The sequence below is a fragment of the Melospiza melodia genome, chromosome 11 (genome assembly GCF_035770615.1).
Source record: "Melospiza melodia melodia isolate bMelMel2 chromosome 11, bMelMel2.pri, whole genome shotgun sequence".
Lineage (NCBI taxonomy): Eukaryota > Metazoa > Chordata > Aves > Passeriformes > Passerellidae > Melospiza > Melospiza melodia.
In genome coordinates, this window is record NC_086204.1 from 9,654,932 (window position 1) to 9,676,266 (window position 21,335).

At 41.5% G+C, this 21,335-nt stretch overlaps 1 protein-coding gene across 2 annotated transcripts in view; it reads left to right on the top strand.

Annotated features, from left to right (window-relative positions):
- The window catches only part of CRB1 (crumbs cell polarity complex component 1), a 96,289-nt gene that overhangs the window by 70,328 nt on the left and 4,626 nt on the right, over positions 1 to 21,335 (top strand). For both annotated transcript variants that reach the window (XM_063165527.1, XM_063165528.1), the window contains 2 exons: positions 357 to 485; positions 3,402 to 3,528. In XM_063165527.1, coding sequence (XP_063021597.1) covers positions 357 to 485; positions 3,402 to 3,528 — 256 coding nt within the window. The remainder of the gene's footprint in view (positions 1 to 356; positions 486 to 3,401; positions 3,529 to 21,335) is intronic.

The window sequence follows — 21,335 nt, forward strand, 5'->3', positions numbered from 1 at the left end:
AGATGCCTTATGGTGGCCCAATAATTTTTATCTTGTATGTTATGTCTGTCTCTTTTGAACTCTTACACTAAGCTATCCAGGTATCACAGAGAACCACATTAGTAATGTAAATAGAATGATGTCCTTTTTTTTTATGATAAATGAATCATTATCTCGCCAGTAAATATTCAGAAAAGAAAAATTAAATCTGTCAAATTAAAAAAGTTAGGCAAAACACATTCTGGGAGTCTCGAATGTGAGTTCCAGCTGTCATTCCTTTGGGCAATACCCTATTCCCCTGCTTCAGCTGAGAGTGCAGGAGACATCCAGAAACAAGGACAGTGCCAATAACTGCTGCTGCCTCCTTGTGTGCCCAGGTACAGAAGATTACCTTACACCGTGTGTGGGAACGAAGAGAGGAACCTGACGTGCTTCAACTACGGCAACTGCAGCGACCTGGGCGGGGAGCTGAGCTGTGCGTGCCTGCCAGGCTTCGTGGGAGAACGGTGAGAGCCTTTGTCCTGCCCATCCCTGGGGAGCACCTCTCCCAAAAGCTGCTCCAAAAGGGTCCAGAGGGTAACAGCCAACCCTCTGGCAGAAATACAGACAAAGCAGCTGATTTATAATGCAGGAGTTCCTTGCTAGAGTGACTCTGAGGGTCTGGAGTATTGTGGTTTTGGACAAAAATCACAAATGAATGCAGCCAGTAATCCAGCCCAAGATACTAATTCTTAAACAGCACTGCAGGCTTGCTTCTCTGTGCCTTTTTTTTTTTTTTTTTTTGTTTCTGTGCCAAATTTTCATATGACAAGTTAGAATTTCCATAGGTGGGGACACAAACACACATATCCTGCTCATATACCTAAACCAGCTGCATGCTCTGGCACATGAATATGCAAAGCTGTTCCATTTTCACATGTCTGTGCTGTGAAGATACAATCTATTCTATCCCAGGGATGGTAAGAGGTGGCACGGTATACCACACTTTCTTACCGAATGCTGAAGTGTGAGAACAGAATGATTACTTTTAGAAGAGATTAAGGAACACTTTGTGCATGTTATTGTTTAGCTTGGATCAGAGGGACCTTCTTCACAGCGAAATTTGTATCTTGTAGCCCAGTTGACACTTAATACTGGCCTTCAAAGAGCTCTGGAGCAGGGAGGGCTGAGAGCCTCAGGGCAGGCATCAGATGCTGCAGAAACCTAGAGAGGCATTGTCCCAGTCATAGCCTGAACAGGTAAGGGCATTTTGGATACAGAGACAGGAAAATCTGTACGTACTTCTGGTGAAACTAGCATTATGTCAGAGTATAATATCCAAAAGTTCAACAGGACCAAGCTGTAATGCAGAGAAGTTTCCAACAAAAGGTTTTCATTCTCTCAAAAACTTATGAGCCCACTGATTTTGTGGAAAGAGTACAGTAGGCTGTAAAAGACATGAAATGAAGATTTCCACCCACTCAATGCACAGCGTGGTTGGCAGACACACTTGAATTGCACTGTTAACAGCCAGGTCACCTGTGTACCACCTCACAATATTCAACAAGGGGGAAAGGATACAATAAAATAAAATTTTAAGACGTAAAAGCATATTCATAGCCACTTCTGCACTGCATGTATTCCTTGGGACTTTGAGGCAGCAGGAAAGCCCTTTTTCCTTCTCCCTCCCCTGCCAGCCTACCTGCTAACTGCAGCTTTGGGAGTGAGCCTTCCTGCCCTCCACCCCAGTGGCTGGCAGTAATCTCTCTTTTACAGCTCCCAAGGTTCTCGTGTGCAGCCTGTGCCCGGCGAGCTGCAGGGAGCTGCCTGTGGCAGCCAGGCTCTCTCCTGCAGCCTCTCAAATGGAGCATTTGGCCTCTGCTCCTCCAGGCTGCCAAGCCATAAACCAGCAGTGCTTCCGTGCTTGGGGGTCTCACTAGATCAAATGAGAACATTTCATCCGTTTTTTTTTTGCTTTTTTTCCAGAACAAATTCAAATATATCTGTTAATAAGAATATCAAAACCAAATCACTTTGTATATTTATGTATTAGGATGATAAAGCAGGCATTTTCCTTTAAGACAATATTCCAGCCCTCAGAAAGCCACTGGTGCACAGTGTAGAGAAATTCTATCAATTGACTTGGGATCACATTAAAAAAAATCCCAATGGGCTTAATAGTAGGTGGAAAGGGAAATGTATAAAGATTAATCTCCATTAAAGATGATAGGGCTCTCTCTCAAAAACAAATTTGTTATGTAATTCAGGCTGGAACTTTGAAAATTACATAAAGGGAGTCAGGTTTTTAGGTGTTCCTGAAAATCAGTTGGATTAAGGTACCTGATTCCCCAGAAGATTTGAGAGGTTTTTGGCTTTTTTTAAAATTTGCATAGGTAATTTCATAGCTATACAATTTTTATACATTGGATAAATAACTTAAGTCTCTGAAGTATATAAATATAATTTAATATTTAAGGAAATTATTGAAAGAAGTTTAGATGAGAATAGAGTAAGTGTTTAATATAAAAATGCTCTTCTCTGATGTATGAATAATGTGTTTATTGCTTGGTTATGAATATGACTGAACAAAGCAAATCCTTATAATTCAGAGAGAATTTCTCACATTCTTCTCCAAGTACAAACCTGCATTTTTACCTGGAAAAAATAGGATTAACTTTTAGCATTATTTGATAAAAAGGAGCAGGGAATTAAAAGGGAACATTTTCAGAGCAAAAATCACCAAATCAGTAGTTTTCAAACAGTCTTACATATCCCTCATTATCCTTCCATTGTCTGCCTTGAGAAATTAGAACTCAAATTTCTTGTATCACCAGAATTAGCTCAAAACCACTTAATGATACATATTAAGGCTTATGAAACCTGTCATGCACCATTCTTACCTTTTTTTTGGGGCCCAGCTCAGAGCAACTGGATAGGACATTGTGCTGGGATCTATCGGCATACCAAATTGAGGAAAGAAATAAAAAGGTTAAAAAAGCCCACTCAAAAAACAGATTAATATTTCTAAGAGCACTCAGCTGGCAAAAGCACACATTTTTTTGACTTATATCCAGATTACTGAGAAGGAAGCTGTGCCCTCAGCTCCTGGAACAATGACAAGGACAAGCAAGCTGTCAGCAGGACTTGCACCAGAGCTGGCTCTGAGCTCATACAAGAACTTGCACTGCACCTTGCTGAGCATCAGTAACCATGAAGTGCTTTACAGGGATGAAATTACCTGCTCAACTGTCTGTGTTGGGAAACCATGCAGGAAGTTCAGGGTTTGAGTGGGGCTCATCAGCTAGTTAATAAAACCATAAACACATGTGGAAACACACCCCAGAGCATCTCCATCACCCCCAAGCTGCTGAATTAAACACTTGCCTGTTGGAAGCACTGGATGCCTGGTTCCTGAGGCTGACTGTCTGCAGTCTCTCCTGCAGGTGTGAGAAGGACATTGATGAGTGCAGCTCTGACCCATGTCTGAACGGGGGCCTGTGCCAGAACCTGCTCAACAAATTCCACTGCCTGTGCGACGTGAACTTCGCCGGGGACCGCTGTGAGATCGATGTAAGCGACCTCTCCTTCTTTGTCTCTTTGCTCTTGTGGCAGAACCTCTTTCAGCTCCTCTCCTATCTCATTCTGCGAATGGATGATGAGCCAGCAGTCGAGTGGGGTGATCAGGAAGACTATTGAGCTGTCTTTAAACTTTTGTGTTTTACTGCAGCAGAAGATGCCTTGACTAAGCAGCTTAGCAAAGCAATACAAATATCAGAGTTTTAAATAATTGTTTTATATTTCTTTGAATGGTTTTTCTATGAATCCTTTCAGATCTGGTTTAGTTAATCGATTTAGATTTAGAACAATGCTAGCAGATGTTAAAGAGTTCATCCTACCTTCACCAGAGCATTTCACCATTTCACACTGCCAGTGGGTGACAGTGGGACAACTAACAGCCACATTTACTGAGGGTGGCATTCAAACCCCACTGCAATGAGTGACAGACTCACAACCTTCAATAATTCTAATCTTAAACTAAATCTTGCAGGTGGTCGCTATTTTTACATCGCATCCCATGTTTATTGCTGTTCCTTTGGCAGTTAGGTCTCACACCTGTGAAATCAGGAGGGATATTTTTGGATAATTAGGTAATGGTTTGGATTAGTAATTGACAACCTGCTGAGGAGACTCCCACATCCATCTGAATTAGTGTCAATCCTGCACTGATATCACTAATCCTGATCCTCTGCTCCATTAGCCTCTACAGATACAATGTATTTTACTGAGATAAAATGCAGCCATCTTAATCTTTACCAACATTTCCTCTTTCAAGAAAGGCCCAGTAAGTGTCTCAGACTTGAAATCACAGATTTGTTGTTTGTTTAAAGATTTCTATAACTTTAAGTAAATCTGTTTTACTTATTAGTAGATCAGTGTCATCAGTCAAAAAAAAAAGATGGGATTTTTCCTTCTTAAAAGCAAGCAAAGTAATTGGGTTGGTTGTCCATGGATTCTTAAAAGAATGGAAAAAAGGACCTGAAAATTCTGAGCACCAGGAGATGTAGCAAAAATATTGTAGCAAAATATCTTTGTAGTGTCCTTTGAGAGTGCAGACATAACTGAAATACATTGTTAAATACTAAACATTTGTAAAAAGTGAGGAGTTTTTTTCTTTTTTAACCATTATTTAAGACAAAAACCTCATTTATGAAGGGTGAAATAATTTATTTGGACATGCATTATTATATTGCAGAGATTCTCTGTCCCTTTTAGTCATTTGAATAGTGTCCTTGAGAGAGGATTCAAAAGAACAAGTGTGTATAGGGTGGTGTTTTGTTATCAGCTGTATGGCAGGTAGCAGAGTTTCAAAGACTAACACCATACTGGGAGGTTTTCTGACTCCAGAGGGGACAATTGATCTTTTGGAGAAGTCCTTGAAATCCCTGATATCAGTTTCCCACACTCCAAACCTGCCCCTGTCCTCCCTGACTTGCTGCAGGTTGGACCTGGTGCATCCAGGAAAAGCAAATGCCCCCTTTAAATCTCCAGTGACATTAGGACACCCTGAAATGTGTCTGAGTGAGATTTTAGGGTTTCTGTTTTGCCACAGCAAGATATGGATCGGACAGTGGATCAAGAGTATTTTTTATTTTCCACCTTTCATAAATGCCCCAGGTCTGTTATTTCTCTGAGTACCACTCAGCACACAAATCAGCAACATTTCTGCTGTTAAAAACCCTACTCCTATTTTAGGGGGGAGGAAAAAAACCAAACAAACTTTTGCACATCTGTGGAAAAAAAATTGTGATTCATCCCTGTCACATATTCCTAGCATCTGCCTTAGTATGAAAATAAAGTACAGTGTACTTACCTATGAGAATTGTACACAAGGATAATTTCTTTGCTGGCTTTATCATACCTGAAAAAGATTAGGGAAATTTTTTTGTTAAACTCTTATTAAAAATAATTATAAATAATTTTGTATTATATATAAAAATTTATTTTAAAAATCCTTTCCTCTTTGTAAGCAATCAATAAACACTAGATGGGAAGGCACTGGAGATGAAATTAATGTAGCAGTGTCAGAAAGAAAAGTATACATACTATCAGATATAGGTTTAGTTATCTTACTGGCAATCACATGTAATACTAGGAATTACAGAACACAGGCAAAGAGAAAAAAAACAAAACCAGACTGCATTTTGGATTTTTTTATTCCAGTGAAAATATAGTTTTGGAAAATTGCTTTCATATGGGGAAATTTAAAATAATAGCATCTTATGTTGGGAATTTCATTCCAAACTGTAGCTTTCATTTAATTGTAGCTAAAAATGTTTCTCAGTTTAGTATTATTGAAAAGAAAAATGAAAAACTAATCAGAAATAACTTGAAATAAAAACTGTCCTATTTCAGAATGCTAACTAAAGACAAAGAAAAAAGAAAATTTAAAAATTCAAATGAAAAAAGTGCTGCTACATATCAAAGCTGTTCAAACTTTTTTTTAATATCTATAATTAAGAAAATAATGAAGTTTCGTTCGGTTTTATTTCCTCACTGGTTTTAGTTCAGTTTCCACATAACTAAATTGAACCATTATGTACTTTATAGAATATGCACAACAGGACACACTACATTAAGCAAAAATTTCATCGTGGTCTTAATGATGAAGAAAGGTAAAAAAAAATAAATGTAATAACAGTATGTCTGCATTAGACCTATATGCAAAATGTGAAAACAGTAAGAAAACATTTGTGTAGAGATTCCAATACTCTTTCTATTCAATACTAGACACTTAAAATGAGTGTTTATGCAATATTAAACACAGGTTTCATATTAATTTACAGCAATATGCAAGTTATTATTTTAAACTCAATTAGCAGGGCATCAGTTCTCTCTTTCTTTTACTGAAAACACTCACCTGTAATTGAATTCTTTCCTTCCTCTAATGCCTTGTCATCATGAAACATCCCCTGGCCTCAGAAATGCTGCTCTCTTCCCCTTTGTACTTCTGTATCCTCAACTGCATTGTGCACGTGTACATAAATTTCCTACCTTTATACACCAAATAAACCTTCTGCCTTTGTCTCTTTATGTCTGCTCCTCATTTCCTGCTGATGGCTCTGTCCATTTGCTTTCAGTGTGCCATGTTTTCTGAACTCTTCACAGGAACACCACATGCCCACCTAGGCTGCTTCATCCCGGGGTTTTCCAGGAGTTCTGGAAGGGCAGGGTCAGGCAGGTGCTTCCCACTGAAGCTCTTCAGCCACTCCAACCACCCCAGCTGCACTCCTGCAGACTTGGTATTTCTATTTTTAAGAGTCAAAAATAAACAAGTGCCAGGTTAAGTGAAATAATTTTCTATATTTTTTTAAGAGATGTAGGTGTCAGACAAATAAAGGAAAACAGATATATAAGCAAACATGAAAAATATAGCTGGATGAATAATGACACTGGATACTAACCTTTCTGGAACAACATCCAATTGCTAAGATTTTTTTAGAATTCATGGAGCTGAAGAGGCCATTATTCAGGTTTCATATTAAGATATAACAGCAACATCTTCATACATTTCCAGTGTTGCAACTGTACTTCAAATCTTTTGATAGTTGATTTTTTTTTAAATTAAGAACACAAACTCCCTGCTGAGTTCATGCTTTTGTAGAAAATCAGTATTTATAAAAAAAAGAAATATCAAAACACATTCCTACTATTTTGAAAAGCATTGAAAAGTAGTTGGGAAAACATCATCTCAATATATTCAGAATTAGAGGAGGGATACAAGACATGCAAATGAAAGAAAGCCAAAAAACAAGATCATGATTTTTGGAGGCATGGCTGTTGATGCTCCATGTTGGTAATATCTGTGATGGATCCCGCTGTGGTACTGAGACTCAGACTGGTTTTCACATGCCAGTGACTGTCATTCATAAAGCTGGGTAATGAGAACTAACAGTGTTTGGGCTTGAGGCAGAATTTAGATTTCTGAAAAGAGGGGGAAGGCAGCACTGATGGAGACACTGGAAGGGAGAGCAAAGGGATTTGCATCAGGTGTGGGATGAATGAAAGCATATTCCTCACTGTGCTTGGAAAATACACAAGGGGTTTTCACTGAGTAGGCGTCTCCAGGGAGTGGCAGATTGTCTTTACTGACCATTGCTCTTACTTCTGGCTCTTAAAAATCCAGGCTCTGACTGAGTCCTCTCTGCAGCTGTATCTTATGACAGTTATAACTACAAAGAGCCCATGTGTTTGTGAATGTGAAAATAGCCTTGATATATGCTTATTTAGATTTTCTTACTCCCAGATTACTGAGGAAGCTAGATCCAATAATCATTTACTCACTGCACATGACTACAGTACATTGGTAAACCTAAAAATAGGAAAAAATCTGCTTCAAACTAACAGTGATGAAATAAGATTTCATTCTTTCTTTGCAAATATTTTTTCTGCCCTGACAGCCAAAAGTTCAGCCAAGAGGGCATTTTACTTGTTTATATTAACTTTCAGCACTTGAATTTATATATTTATATCTTGAGTTAGTGATTCTCCTAAAATAATGAAACTCTTGTTTGCAATAAATTATTCAAAATTTCTACTTCAAAACCCACAAGGCCTGGTTCTGAGAACTATAACCCTAAAAAGGCAGTGAAATAAAAGCTGCAGCAAATCTTCTTTCTGTGGTACTGAGATTACCATTAGTTGAAATGGATCCCCAGGGAGTAAAGACAAAACCCAGGGTTGGGTTGTTCATTTTACTTTGTGTTTCAGGAGTGCCCTGAGCCCCGTTAGACTGGGAGCACATCCTGCCAGGGCTGGGTCCTGCTGGTGCTGGCAAACAGCTCCAGCTGAGCTTTGGAATTGTTCCTTGAACATTGTCACCAGCAGCACCTTTGGGACAGCTCACAAAACACACCCCCTCTCCCATTGTACATGTGAATATACATGAGACTTGAAAGAGGAGGTGGATTTCATGTCCCAGAATTGAAGTTGTCCTTGGTTCACAGTGCTGCTGCCGTGTGCTGCACCACTGCCCTTCCGCGTTCTCTTCCAGCTGGTACCACTCCATCCTCCTGGGCACAAGGACAAGCATCATGCACTGGAGGTTATGATTCACACTTAAAGTCATTAAAAATACACTGATAAGCATGTTGGAGATGTTCAATATTGAATCTAAATTCAATAAAACTCTCCCAGGCTTCCATAGCACAGACACAGGGAATTTTGATTGAATCTGCTGTACAGTGATTAGTTAATGTATTCATTAACTGGAAGGGTTAGTAATATGAATGTAGCAAATGATACTTAATTACAATAATTAATGCCTGGTGATTCATGAATAATGCATCCCATAGCTATTTACATATTCATACTTATGAGGCTATTAATGGATAATTACCATTTGACTAAAAGACATGGACATCAGGAATGCAACAACCAGACTGTCTTCCCCCAGTCTCACTGTGGCTTTACCTGCATGCCTTGCTCTTGTACACCCCTACCTTGTGCACAGAAACATCAGCAGTATTTTGGTTTTAAGGCCTACAGAGTGATCTAATGGCATTTATAGCCCATGCAGGTTAAATTTCCACTCTGCACCAGTTCTCAGCCAGTACTCCCATCAGTTTCTGTCTTGAGATTGCAAAACTCTGAAAGTACTTTGTTCTCTTCACCATCAGTACAGATTTGTTCTTGCTCTTTCCTACTGCAGATGATCAGGACACTTTCATACTTTAGAATTTTTTAATTTATGAAATTGGGTAGAAATATTGGACAAAATAGGAAAATTGGAAAATTAGGTTAGCTATATTGGAAGCACCTTCAAACTGAAAAATTCTGCCCTAGCTATCTGGTATTTCTGCTCCTATACACATATTTCAGCCTCCACATAAGCAAATACTTTGCTAGATCTCCCAAGAACAGACCTTGAGAGCAATAGAGGAACAAAAATAAACCACAAAATTAAAAAAAAAATTCTTATTAAAACATATTTTAAGGCAATAAGATAATTTTGATTCTTACCCTGAGATTGAATGCCCAATGTTGACAACACCAAGACAGTGATTGTCAGCAGCCAGCCTCAGGAGTGTGGTAAAATGAACAAGTAAAGCTGGGAAAGCCAACTGAAAAGTGCTGCCAGCCTGAGTTTCAGACAGGGCACTCGTGCTGCTCATCCCCAGCAGGAGCTGAGGAGCTGTGGTGCCCAGGTCCCAGACAAGCTCCTTGCAGCTGTCACAGGCTGCAGGAGGGAGCAGAGGCTCTCCCCACGTGGGCTCAGCTCCAGGCTCTCCTGGACAGTCCCAGAGCAGCCCAGGGCTTGGGGAGCAAGGTCAGGCTGAGCTCCTGGGGAGCAGCAGGCTGGGCCCTAATGAGGAGCATGTTTGTACCTGCTGGGACTTCTGTCTTCTCCAGAGCTCTGGCAGCCTCTTGGAAAAGTCTGGTATGGATGGACAGTGTAACATTTCCAAAATGACACCATTCTCTGAAGGGCCCTCTCCTATTTCCACTGTGGGTGAGGTGATAGGTTCTAATGATAGAACCTCAGGAAATCAGAGGGGTTTAAAACCACTCACCAGCATGTTCTGACACCCCACTGAACCCAGCAGTGCCTGAGGAGCAGTGGAGAGAGGACTGAATCCCTGCTCAGAACTGATGCCCTCTGCCTGCAGCACCCACAGTGCCGTGACATTGCTGCTGGCACTGCTGCCCAAGCAGGGAGCAAGCCCTGGGTCAGCAGAGCTATCAATAGGCAGAAGCCAGCTCTCACCTGTCAGCTTTCCTGAGGCTCCCAGGACCTGTGGGAGGGAAATAAACACTCTGGGCTATGTAACTTCCATCCTGCAAGGCTGCTCTTGGAAGCATAAAGGGCATTTCCTGGTGCTTCTGATTTACTCTCTGTAGTACCTTACTAGGTTTGAGAACACCCTCATCAGGGCAACTGTACAGCACAGGTAAACTTTTACAGTCTGATGGTGGTCTATTGAAATAATATTATTTCAATGACTGAAATAAATTTGTACTTTTATTAGCCCAGCAGAATCAGCATAACTGAGCTGGGAAGAAGCTGGAGTTTATATGTTTCGCATCATTTGTGTGATTGCAGATCACCCATCATGGCAGAATCCTTACCATTGATGGTAGGAGCCAGGGAGGGCTCAGCTTTATTCCAGTGCCAGGTCAAATGTGGGGTAAGAAGAAACATCTCTACATTTATAAAATGAGCAGCTCTGCTCTAGAAGTCACTGATAATGTCACAATGCCATTTTTGCAGTTGTTTTTCAGAGCAAAACAATGCCTTAATACCCTTTGCTATTTTGTATTAGTCTGCATTCAGAACAGAGGATTTAACTACAACTTCTAAAGGGATATTGGATGAAACACATTTAATGTGTGTCACAACATAAGGTACAAAGCATTAGGATGCAAAGACAATAAGGGTGTCTAATGTGTCCTAGCTGGGAAAGACAAGAAAGCTCTGCACAGGGCCAGGATTACTGCATGCATCAGTGAAAAGCAGTTGAATATTTAATGTGCATGGGAAATATAAGCAGAAAAGGGAGCCCAGATGACACATGACAGCATAACACTCTGCAGTACAGAATCAGCTCCAGCACAGTGCTCACATAACACTTTAGTATTCAGACTAACACATTTTGTCTGTACAGCATCCTTTCTGTTGCAATGGCATTGTCTTCCCTATTCTCACCTTCTGATGTTTTCCCTGTGGACCCTCATCCACATCACATGGGTATTTACTTCAGTCATTGCTCAGTTTATAACACATTCATGCAGTCTGTGCCTGCATTGTTCAGATACTAAATTTTATGTCATTTTTTTTCTTATATGCTTCATGAGACCTAATGTTTTCTTTTATTTTTCACTTCTTGATATGAAACTACATTCCTAATAACATCTGAAAAAAATTACACACTTTACTAGGCTTATAGAATATTACTCCACTGAAAAGGAATAAAAATAATTCCTGTTGTGAGAATCTGAAAAAATATTTTGGTTTCAAATGATCAAGAACATTTATCTATTTTGATACAGAGAACTTTTTAAATAAGAGGCAGAGCTTGTTAGACAAATATCTGAATATTCTACCAATCTAAACGTGCAGCAAACACAACAGTCCTTGAATTTATTCAAATTATATTTGGTAGAAGAAATTATTTGGTTTTCCAAAAAAATAAGCGCACTGAAGTAAAAAATGTGGTATTGCTGTAATTCAAAGGACAAGGAAATCAGCAGCTTTACAAATCTTTGTAATTATTTAGAATTAACAGATTTGGCACCAGTGGAGACAGCTTTGATTGTTGGTGGTCCCTGTGAAATGGTAGGGTAGGGATCCTGGGGATTCTCAAACACATTAATACTTTGGGGTCTAATTTATCCATTACAGAGATAAATGGAAATACTTCTCTCTCTGTCTGGGGAAGCACTGGTAACATCACAAGCTGTCCTCTTCTTCTTTCCAAAGGGACAGGACCCTCTGTTCCCTCTTCTCCAAGCAGTCACCATTTGTGGGGGAATTAAAGGTGCAGTTGTTTCCCAGATCAGCCTGTAACAAGACCCTTTCTCCCCTTTGGCTTTGTATCAGTTATGCACGAACAGGAGCATGCAGTGAGCACAGCCTGCCTGACACCTAGGAGCTGATAATCTTGGAACACCACCAACAAAAAAACACAACAAAAAACCACAACCAACCAAAAAACCCCCAACAACATAAAACAAATGTGCACACACGCAAAAAACTGCACACCCAAAAATACCCCAAGCCAAAATAGACTCCAAAGAAAAGCCCAAACCTGCTCCCAGTTAAAATCAATGACAAACTAGAGACAGCTCTGGGAGGGCCTGGCAACACCACCTCTTCTGCAAGGCTAATTTCACTTGGTATTCACCAATGCTAATGCACATGTCTGGTTTTATCTAGGCTCACTCTGAGCCCACAGTGAAATGGCAGCACAGGCACAGATTTTTCACAGGGATTTCACTGTTGCCTTTTTCATCCCAAATGCTACCATTTTGTGAACTAACCAGAATATTGCACATGGGAATCAGGCAGGACACTGCTGTGTCTCATGGAAAATTGCACTTGGTCCTTTCTTATTTTGTTTCCTTTAATCAAACACAATCCTCATTCAGTCTGAAAGAAAATGCTTTGCTTTCTGTACATATGAGAATGTAACCCATCCTTCAAGATAGACCTAATGCCAGTAGTAGAGTCTCTGTCACTTTCTGCAGGTTTGGAAGTCATTATCCCACCCAAATTTTCACCTGTCCTTTCAGTAAGTGTAAAAGTCAAACAGCACTGAACACCAGGGCTGCATCTGAACACAGGAAAAATTATTCATTATTTCAAGTGAATGCTTGGGGCACCTCTGTAAGGTGCCCACGTATTATCTTGTTCTTCACTAGGAAGTGGACAGAGAGAGAGAGAGAGACAGACACAGAGAGAGCACAGTCTTCCCCAGGATGCTTTAAACACTTTAAATCTACTAAAGCATTATTGGTAGAACCTGCTGCTAAGCAATAATCTCCAAAGCAGTGAAGTTCTCTAGATGGAGTAGGCAGGAAAGGTAAATTTCCCTTCAGTATCAGCTACCCACTCTGCCTTGGAGGAGCACTTAGGCTGCTCAGACTGCAACTGCCCTGGACCCAGAGACCTGAAACAACTTAATTCACTTCCAGAAAATTTGGAGTCAAAGATTCTTAGCTTCTGATCATTTCTTTCCATCCTCTCCAAAAACTACTGATGAAGGAGGAAGCAGAAGTATTCTTCCAGGAGAAAACACTAATGTATGAAACTTCTGCCAAAACAGAAATAACTTGCCTGATTTTTTGATTACTTTGCTAATGCATATGAGCTTGGGAATATTTTGAGGAAGGATGCAAGTATCAATCAGAAGAGAGTTACTCAGAGCCATACAAAAAAGCATTTTGGAAATCACTGATCACACTTTCACTTGAACTAAATGGCCTATTTAGTGGTATGAAAAATACAGATTTCCAGCAAGCAAAATGTCAGGTCTGTGAGACTTCAGAGTGGAACTTTGACAGAGGATGAACAATCTTGAACACTGCAACGTGACCAGAGCCAGGTACTTTAACAAAAAGGGTCATCACAGGCTTGAGGCTGTTAGCACTAGTCAGGCTGGTGGAACCACATCCTTCCAATACCTGAAAACAGATAAAACCAAAGCAGGCTTGAATCTGTAATAGTGCCATGGGGCAGGGAGGTGAGCCTCAGGAAGAGAGGAGTGAGGACTGCACTCCAGGGTGTTTGCCTCAGAGGAATCCTGCCTGGCCATCCTGGCAAAGAGCTACTGTCCTGGTGTGGAAGTGTGAGTTTAGTCCAAGTGCAGACTGTAAACTTGTAGTAGGCACAAATGAGGGATTTATTACCAGTGTAAATGCAGTATTGCAGTTTGAACAACAGAGAATACCAAACTTCTCTCCAAAAAAATGTCACACATCAAAAATGTCTGATGGCAACAGCTCCATGAAAAATCACCTGCCAGTCCCAGGTTCTTTGCTCAGGGCTTCCTGCATTCCTGCCCCAGCAACTGCTCAGACACCAGCAAGGCAGAGCCTGGAGGGCACCCCCTGGGCCAGACCTCAGCAGTGCCACTAGCAGGGGCAGTGACAGGAGGAGCTTGGGCAGAGGGAAGGGATTAAATTCAACCACTGTTTCCACCATGGGCTGCCTGACTGGTCATGGGCTAATTGTGCTTCTATTTCATGCCTCAGTTGCCCTCTCTGACCAAAGGCTGCTTTGAAGGCAGGCATTCTCCAAACTGAAAACTACTGAATGAGAAACAAGGCACCAGGGTGGTGCTGAGGAGGAGGAGCCACTCAGGCTGCCTGTTCCACAGCAGCCACTCACATCTGAGGAGGAATCAGAGAGGCTCAGCCAGAAATGCCTTACACCTGCATGCAGAGGTGACCTGACCCCCTGCACTGCAGAAATGCTACTTTCAGCCTGTACTGAGGAGATCTGAGTTAATCATCTGAGTTCAACAGACCTGGCCAGGAACAGGGTGAGGTGGCCTCACAGTCAGCACACCTTGCCATGGGGGACCAGAGGTAAACTCAGTGAGCTGAGTCAGCAGATTTCCTTCCTATTCCCAAGAAGTATGATCTTCAAGAAAATCTGAAAGTGTAGAAATTCTTCTTAAAAGAAAGACATTGATAGGGTTACCATTCCTTCCCAGCATATCAGGATAAAACTATCTAATCTGTACTCTTATCTCAGTACAATGTATTTTCTGTTAGTTATCTTTAGGTGGCAGTAAGGTAAAAGCATGGAGTAGAAAGTTAAAAGAAATTTCTACTGCATTTTCAGAGACCTTTCTCTCATGTGCTCTGCTGGCTATAACACAGAAAGACACTTTCTAAAACATTTGCATCTTCAGCAGATCTCCAAAAAGCAATTATCAGAGTTGGCTTCATCCAGTTCACATTCAGATGCAAACCTGTTGAATGCCACAATACCAATACAATGATATCAATACATTGATACAATGATAGGTCCCATGTTAGGTATGCAGTCCTTGATCCAAGAATCCCTGAGGACAGTGGTAAGATTCAGAGGTAGACACACAGTCACACAATTCTGTCAACAAGACAACACTTAAAAACACTTAAAAAAAAAGATAAAAATTAACTCTGCTAACAAATGAAAGGTCTAAATCAAGTCTGAATAATTATTAACATAGCAGTTTTTAGATTTTTTTTCGTTTACACTTTACCAACATGCACCTCTTCCAAAGTGTCTCCTGAAGCTAAACCATAAATTATTTTGTCTCAAATCAGCTTTCTACTAGAAAAAAAAAAAAAAACCAGCCAGTGGGATAAAAACACACTGAAAGTTTTTATCAAGGAATATAATTAGCAAAGTAACGTGACAGTGTCACGTAGCATGCTAAGGCAATATTCTGTAGCCAGTGAAGGTCTATCTTATACTATTAATATTTACAGTTGGAAGCAGGCGATGGCTGCAATCGAAGTGCTGCTCCCAGCAAAGGCTCGCTGCTGACTCGATACCTTGCTGTCTGACAGTGTGAAACAGTCACAGGCTCCTTACTGCAGCACCACTTGACAGCATCCTGTTAATGCTAGGTAGCAACACATGGCTGGTTTGCAGGAGCTCAGCACCAGGAATGGACAAGAATTTCATGGAACAGTTTTGAGATCGTTGCCTTCACTTATTAGCAGAGAAGCAGGGGTGGAGAGGGTCTGGCAGTTCCAAAATTGGGCAGGAATTGTAACAGCCTGTGCTGTGCCATACACAGCTAACCCACCTGTTTATCGTGCAGCACTGGACAGAGCAGTTTCTCACTCCCACAGAAAACAGGGAGATGCAGGGCTCTCAATTTCAGCACCGAGTTTCAGCAAGAGAACCAGGACCTGGGGGAAGAGAACCAGAGCCTGCTAGCCATGGTCACAGGCAGGGAGCCCAGCCCTCTCAGCTCACGAGATGGATGCTCCCTTTGTGAGGCTGGGCTTTGATGGGTCCTTGGGGCTGTTCTCTTCTCTGAACACCTACCACTAACATCACTGATTAATAAACAGATCTTTAACCTCAACTGCTGTGTGCTGAAAAGTGGAGTTTTGAGCAACTCCACATTGTGCACAAGTCAGGTTGTGCAAATCCATTCCAGTTAATTGAGACTGATAATTCCTAATACAGGCAAATCCTGTCTGGTGAAAACAATGTGCAAGGAAACACATTAGTGAGGAGAAACAACAAGCAGGTATTCACTCAGACAGAACTTCCACATTGCAAATACCTCAGCAAAATCTCTCTTGCTTTTTTTTTTTTTTTTTTTGCCCTGTACAGAAGAGATTGGAATCTAGAATGACAGATAAAACATACATAGAAAAAAATCAGAAAAGCAAAGGTTTACAGTAGGACTGGTTTAGGTGCTTCCTTGGCTTATTTGTTGATGGCCTACATTACCCTTCCCTGCCCCATTCTCTTCTCCAAATGCTGTCATTACCATCAGCCCCATCTTGGGTGTCACAACATCATCATGCACATGCTGCTCTGACCAACACCTGTGCAATCAGTGAAGAAAACAGTTTTGAAATCCATTCTTCTTTCACATAATTTTAACTATTTCACTCTGTCTACTGAACCTCTCTCCATCTCTTTTCCTTGGAAACTGTCCTGCCCTCATATTCAGCACTGTGGCATCTTTTCTTAGTCTTTTCCTGTTTGGGGGTTTAACCTCCTGATCCCTGCACACCAATTCACTCTCCCATGACAGCAGGCTTCCTCAAAAGGGCCTGTGTATTTTTCCAAATCCCTCTTCATGTGCCACTTCTACTGTGGCAGCTCCAGGGATGCAGTAAACTCAACCTGGCCACGTGCAGGGAAATCAGAAAGCCAGCCTTTTCAGTGATAGTCTTGAGTTTAAATATCTCCCATTTCTTCCTGCAAGATGCTTGCCTGATGAGGCTTTTATCCACCACCAGGATGTACTCACACAGAATCTGCTGTCTCAAAGCTGCAAAGCAGTTATGCCCTGTGAAGAAACACCACCTGATACACTGTGCTGGCAGTCGCGCACAAAAATAATTCTGTATGATGCCCCAAAGCATTTCCCAAACTGGAAAAGGATGTTGCACCCCAGAGACTGACACCTTTACTAAAACATTTGTCTAGTCTGTGATATAGCAGCTATGGGGCAAACTCCTCCTCAGCATGGTTTGCCTGGATTTGCACCAGCTATAGATTTTTCCCTCTTATCCTTTCAGATTGCAGCAGATGGTGAAGTTCCTACACCAGAGGCTGTCGATAGAATTTTAAAAGGCATCTCATAACAACACATTGGAGCTGCACATTTAATCTGTGCTGCACCACTCAGATGATCTTAAAAAGAGCTGGAACACTGACAAAATTAGCACTGGCAGTTGCTGCAGGAGCACTATCAAGGAGCCTTCTCAAAGCCCCCAGCTCAATGAGAGCTGCCCTCCCAAACTGGCACCCAAATCACTGCTCCCTGTGCAACCAACGCTCTGCTGCCTAAAAGGCATTCGGCAGTCTGGGAGATACTGATCCAGCAAAACAGCTGATGCAGATTTTAAGGGGCTGCTTGTGTACTTCTGGCTCTTTTGGGTGCATGGCTGAGCTCATGCACAGTGTGGTGGCCAAAGCCAGGACTATTGTTGCTTCTTCCTGAGACAGACCATACCAGACATACTGAACTCCTCTGTTTCTATGTCTGGACTGCTTGCATTAAACAGTTAATACAAATCAAATATCAATACTACAAGTAGTTAAAGGAATTATAGTTACTGTAGGTAGCCTGTTCTTTAAAGGTGAATTCCTAAAAGTGAGCCTTCCAAGCTGGGAAAGCTTTGTGGCCAAAAGGCTGATACTGCCAATAGAAGGCCACCTAAGCCATGTGTTGCTGCATGTATCAGCACTGAGGAGGGGGCAAACTGCTCTGATTTAAACACAGTCCTGGTTTAGGTGATCTGGGAATGGTCCTGCAGCCCAGTGTGGGGAGGAGGAGGTCTGGGTGAGCTGGTCTGACTGGGAGATCAGGACTAATGTGAACAACACCCTTGTTCCACTGAAGTCTGCTTTACAATTTAGTTGCAACGCTTCAGAGAGCTCCGTCTCCAGTCTCCAATTTCTTGCTCCACTATAATTAGAACAAACCTCCTCATTAACTTCTGTAGTGTCACAACAGTGCAACTTCACGTACCAGGAGGGAGGCTGTCAGAATTTCTTAATGAGGTGCTTTCTCTGCAAGCCCAGCTAAATCCTAGACTTCAGTCATCTCCATCTTCTTCATTTTCTCACAGACTGCCACAGACATAATTCTTCCTCCATAATAAAGACTGCATTTTTCTGATCTATAGCTGGTCAAGCCAGATGATCAATTTATCATTATAGCAACTAACATGAATTCTCTCTATGCTTTTTCCTTGATTTCAAGAACTGCCAGAAAACTGAAAGTTGACATTTTTCAGGAAGGAATCAATTAAAACTGTCAGGTGTCAGCTAAGACAAACTATTCAAACTACCTTATATAAAAACATATACTATAAAGAGGTTGTAGTGAACATAATTTCTTCAGAGATGTTTCAAGAAAATATTCAGACAATAACACCCACAAGAAAACAAAAAAGAAATCTAAAAGTTTACTTTAAATCTTTCTCCTTCAACATTAACTGCCTAAGTATTGTGGATATTCTGCACACATCAGAATTAGTCAGCAAAGTTTTTTCTTCAGCAATGTCCACAGGGGCAGGTACAGGAGTCAGAGTCTCATTCAGGCCCTCCAGGCAGTGGGATTGTATTTCCCTGCACCTATCAGGAAAAAAAAATTGGGGGCTGATGGCAGAAACAGCAACAGCAATGCTGGAAATTCAAGATGATCTACAGCTCTTGAGATATTGAGGTTCAGAGATATTTTCAGAGGGCTACAGAAGGAGGTGAGGGACAACAGGATAGCATCTTCCCAGTGAACACTGGGCCAGCAGGAGAGGTTCCTAAGATGCAGAGGAAAAAGCAGTGATGGGGTGTTTCCCTGCATACAGAAGGCAACAGAGCCAGTTTGTGGCACCTGCAGACCACCCTGAACTGGAGCTCTGGGCTGGCTGCCTGCAAGGGGAAGCAGCCACACCTCAGGCACTGAAATCTTCTTCAGGTGTTCAAAGATCCACAGCTGAATCTGGTCCTACAGACTGTCCTTTTCTTACTCATAAAGGATGCTAAACTAGAGAAAAGCCCTGCAATGGTCTTCCTAGGTCTGTTTTAGACTCTTGCTTTCTGCTTCTCAATCTGAGAGAATTCAAACACTTCTCTTACCATGTAATCCTGAAACTTGTTAGACACCAGGTTCACAGTACAGCAAATACTTCACCTTTCAGGAATCCCTTCAGGGGACAAGAGGAATGTCTGTACAATGCAACTGCCACTTTTGAAGCCCACAAGATGAACTGAAGAGTTCTGAGGTGTGCAGAAGGAAAAGGAGTGTGGTCTCACTGATGATAAACAGTGGAAAATCAGCTAAAGCACACAAAGTGCTGCTTCCTTTGTTGTCACAGGTACCAAAGCAGCAAGGAGTAAACTATTCAAGGATGTGAAAAATAACTGTTTATAGCTACATTCAAAGATCAGTGCCCACATGGACAACAGCATGAAGCAGGAAACCAGGATAAACCTTTAAAGGATACAGCAGTTAAAGAAAATAGGTGATGTTTATAACATCTTAAAAATAGTTTGCCTTTTCCAGTAGCCTGTGCAGTGTTTGGCTTCACATGAATCTGTGCTCCTTAAATGAGTCCCAAACAGATGATGATGATCATTACTACTACTACTGCTTGAACTCAACAGCCCAACAGCTCTTGGAGCATGGTGACTGGTGTTTAGCACAAACAGAGCAGCTAAATTTTGCAGATCATGTGAGGAAGAGCAATAGGTCACAGTTTGCCAAGGTGAGAAAAGAAAATCACAGAAAAAGGGACTTCTTGTGCCTTCATTTAATGTACTTTTATTATGAACAAAGTCAATCTATAGATTTATGGCCACTTCATTGCTGTTGAAAATAAACTGTAGCCTCACAGGCTGGGGTTATCAATGCACCTCATGATAACAGATTTGTGTGTGCTTGACTGGATTTCTCCTTGAACTACACAAATTCTTATTTGAATTCAGCCTGTAAGAGAAAAAAGTTCCAATAGGATGGCTGTAAATCCTCTGTGAAATGAACTCAGCATATCTGTGGGCCTTTTAATCAAGTAAATGGCTTTTCTCTGGCTGCTCACTAATATCCCTGTATGCCCCCAACCCCTTCAAAGCAACTCTGCCATGGATTAGGACCACTCAGGCCAGTTGCTACCATAGCAAATGGCTGTGATTTGGGGGCAGTAAATCTGGGCAGCAGGGATCAGATGTTCTTACCAGGAATGAGCTGATAACCTTGTGAGTGGTGTCAGGACTCAGGATCTGAGACTTGCCCAGCAAAAGCTCCAATGCACATGAGCAGCTGCAGAAATCCCCAAAAGCCCCACACGTGGCAGGGAAGGGAAGTCTCTGGGGTTTGTCAGTCCTTGTGTTTTAGAGCCTGCCTTGATGTCTCTGTCTGGGGATGCATCCAGAACCAGGCACGTTCTGAGGGATCCTGAAATGAAGGTGGGTTAATCCTTCATGCCCAGGCACAGAGGCAGGCAGGTGCTGCCTCCAGAGCAGGTCACACACCCCACAGACACCTCCAGGGAGCACCCCAAGGAAGCTCTCACTGCCCCTTTCACAGCTGCTGCCTTCTCTGTCGGCATCACAGCTGCATCCTCCTGCTCTCTCCTGCTCTGCCTCAGCCCCACAAGAGTGGACACAAGGCAGGATTAGCTCAGCTGTGCTGATGTGACACTCACAGGAGGAGCAGCCCTGTGCCCTTGGCTGGGCTTCCTCGTGCTGTTCCACCTGCCTTTGACACTTGGCACACGTGGAAATGTTCACTACAGCAAAACCCTGGTGTTCCTTCTTATAAAATAACCATTTGGGAGATGGTTTCCTTAAAGGTAAGCAAACATGCACTGGGTTGAAAAATGCCTCTAAACTGTGACTTCTGAACTTGGCCCTTCTTATTCAAAAAGTGGATCAAGGAACCAGAGCAGAACAATAAATCTATTTCCATAACCAAATGAAAAGCAAAACCCAGAGCTATATGAAATGTCACTCTAATCAATAATTTATTTTATGCAATCTAAATATTAAAAAAAATAAATTTAATAATTAAAATAACCCTAGGGAAAAAAATCAATTTTTATGTGAAACTACTAGTGAAAATCCAAAAGACTTGATTTTAGAAAAAGATTAAGATTTTTTACCTGCATATTCTCCTGGCTTTGCAGATGAA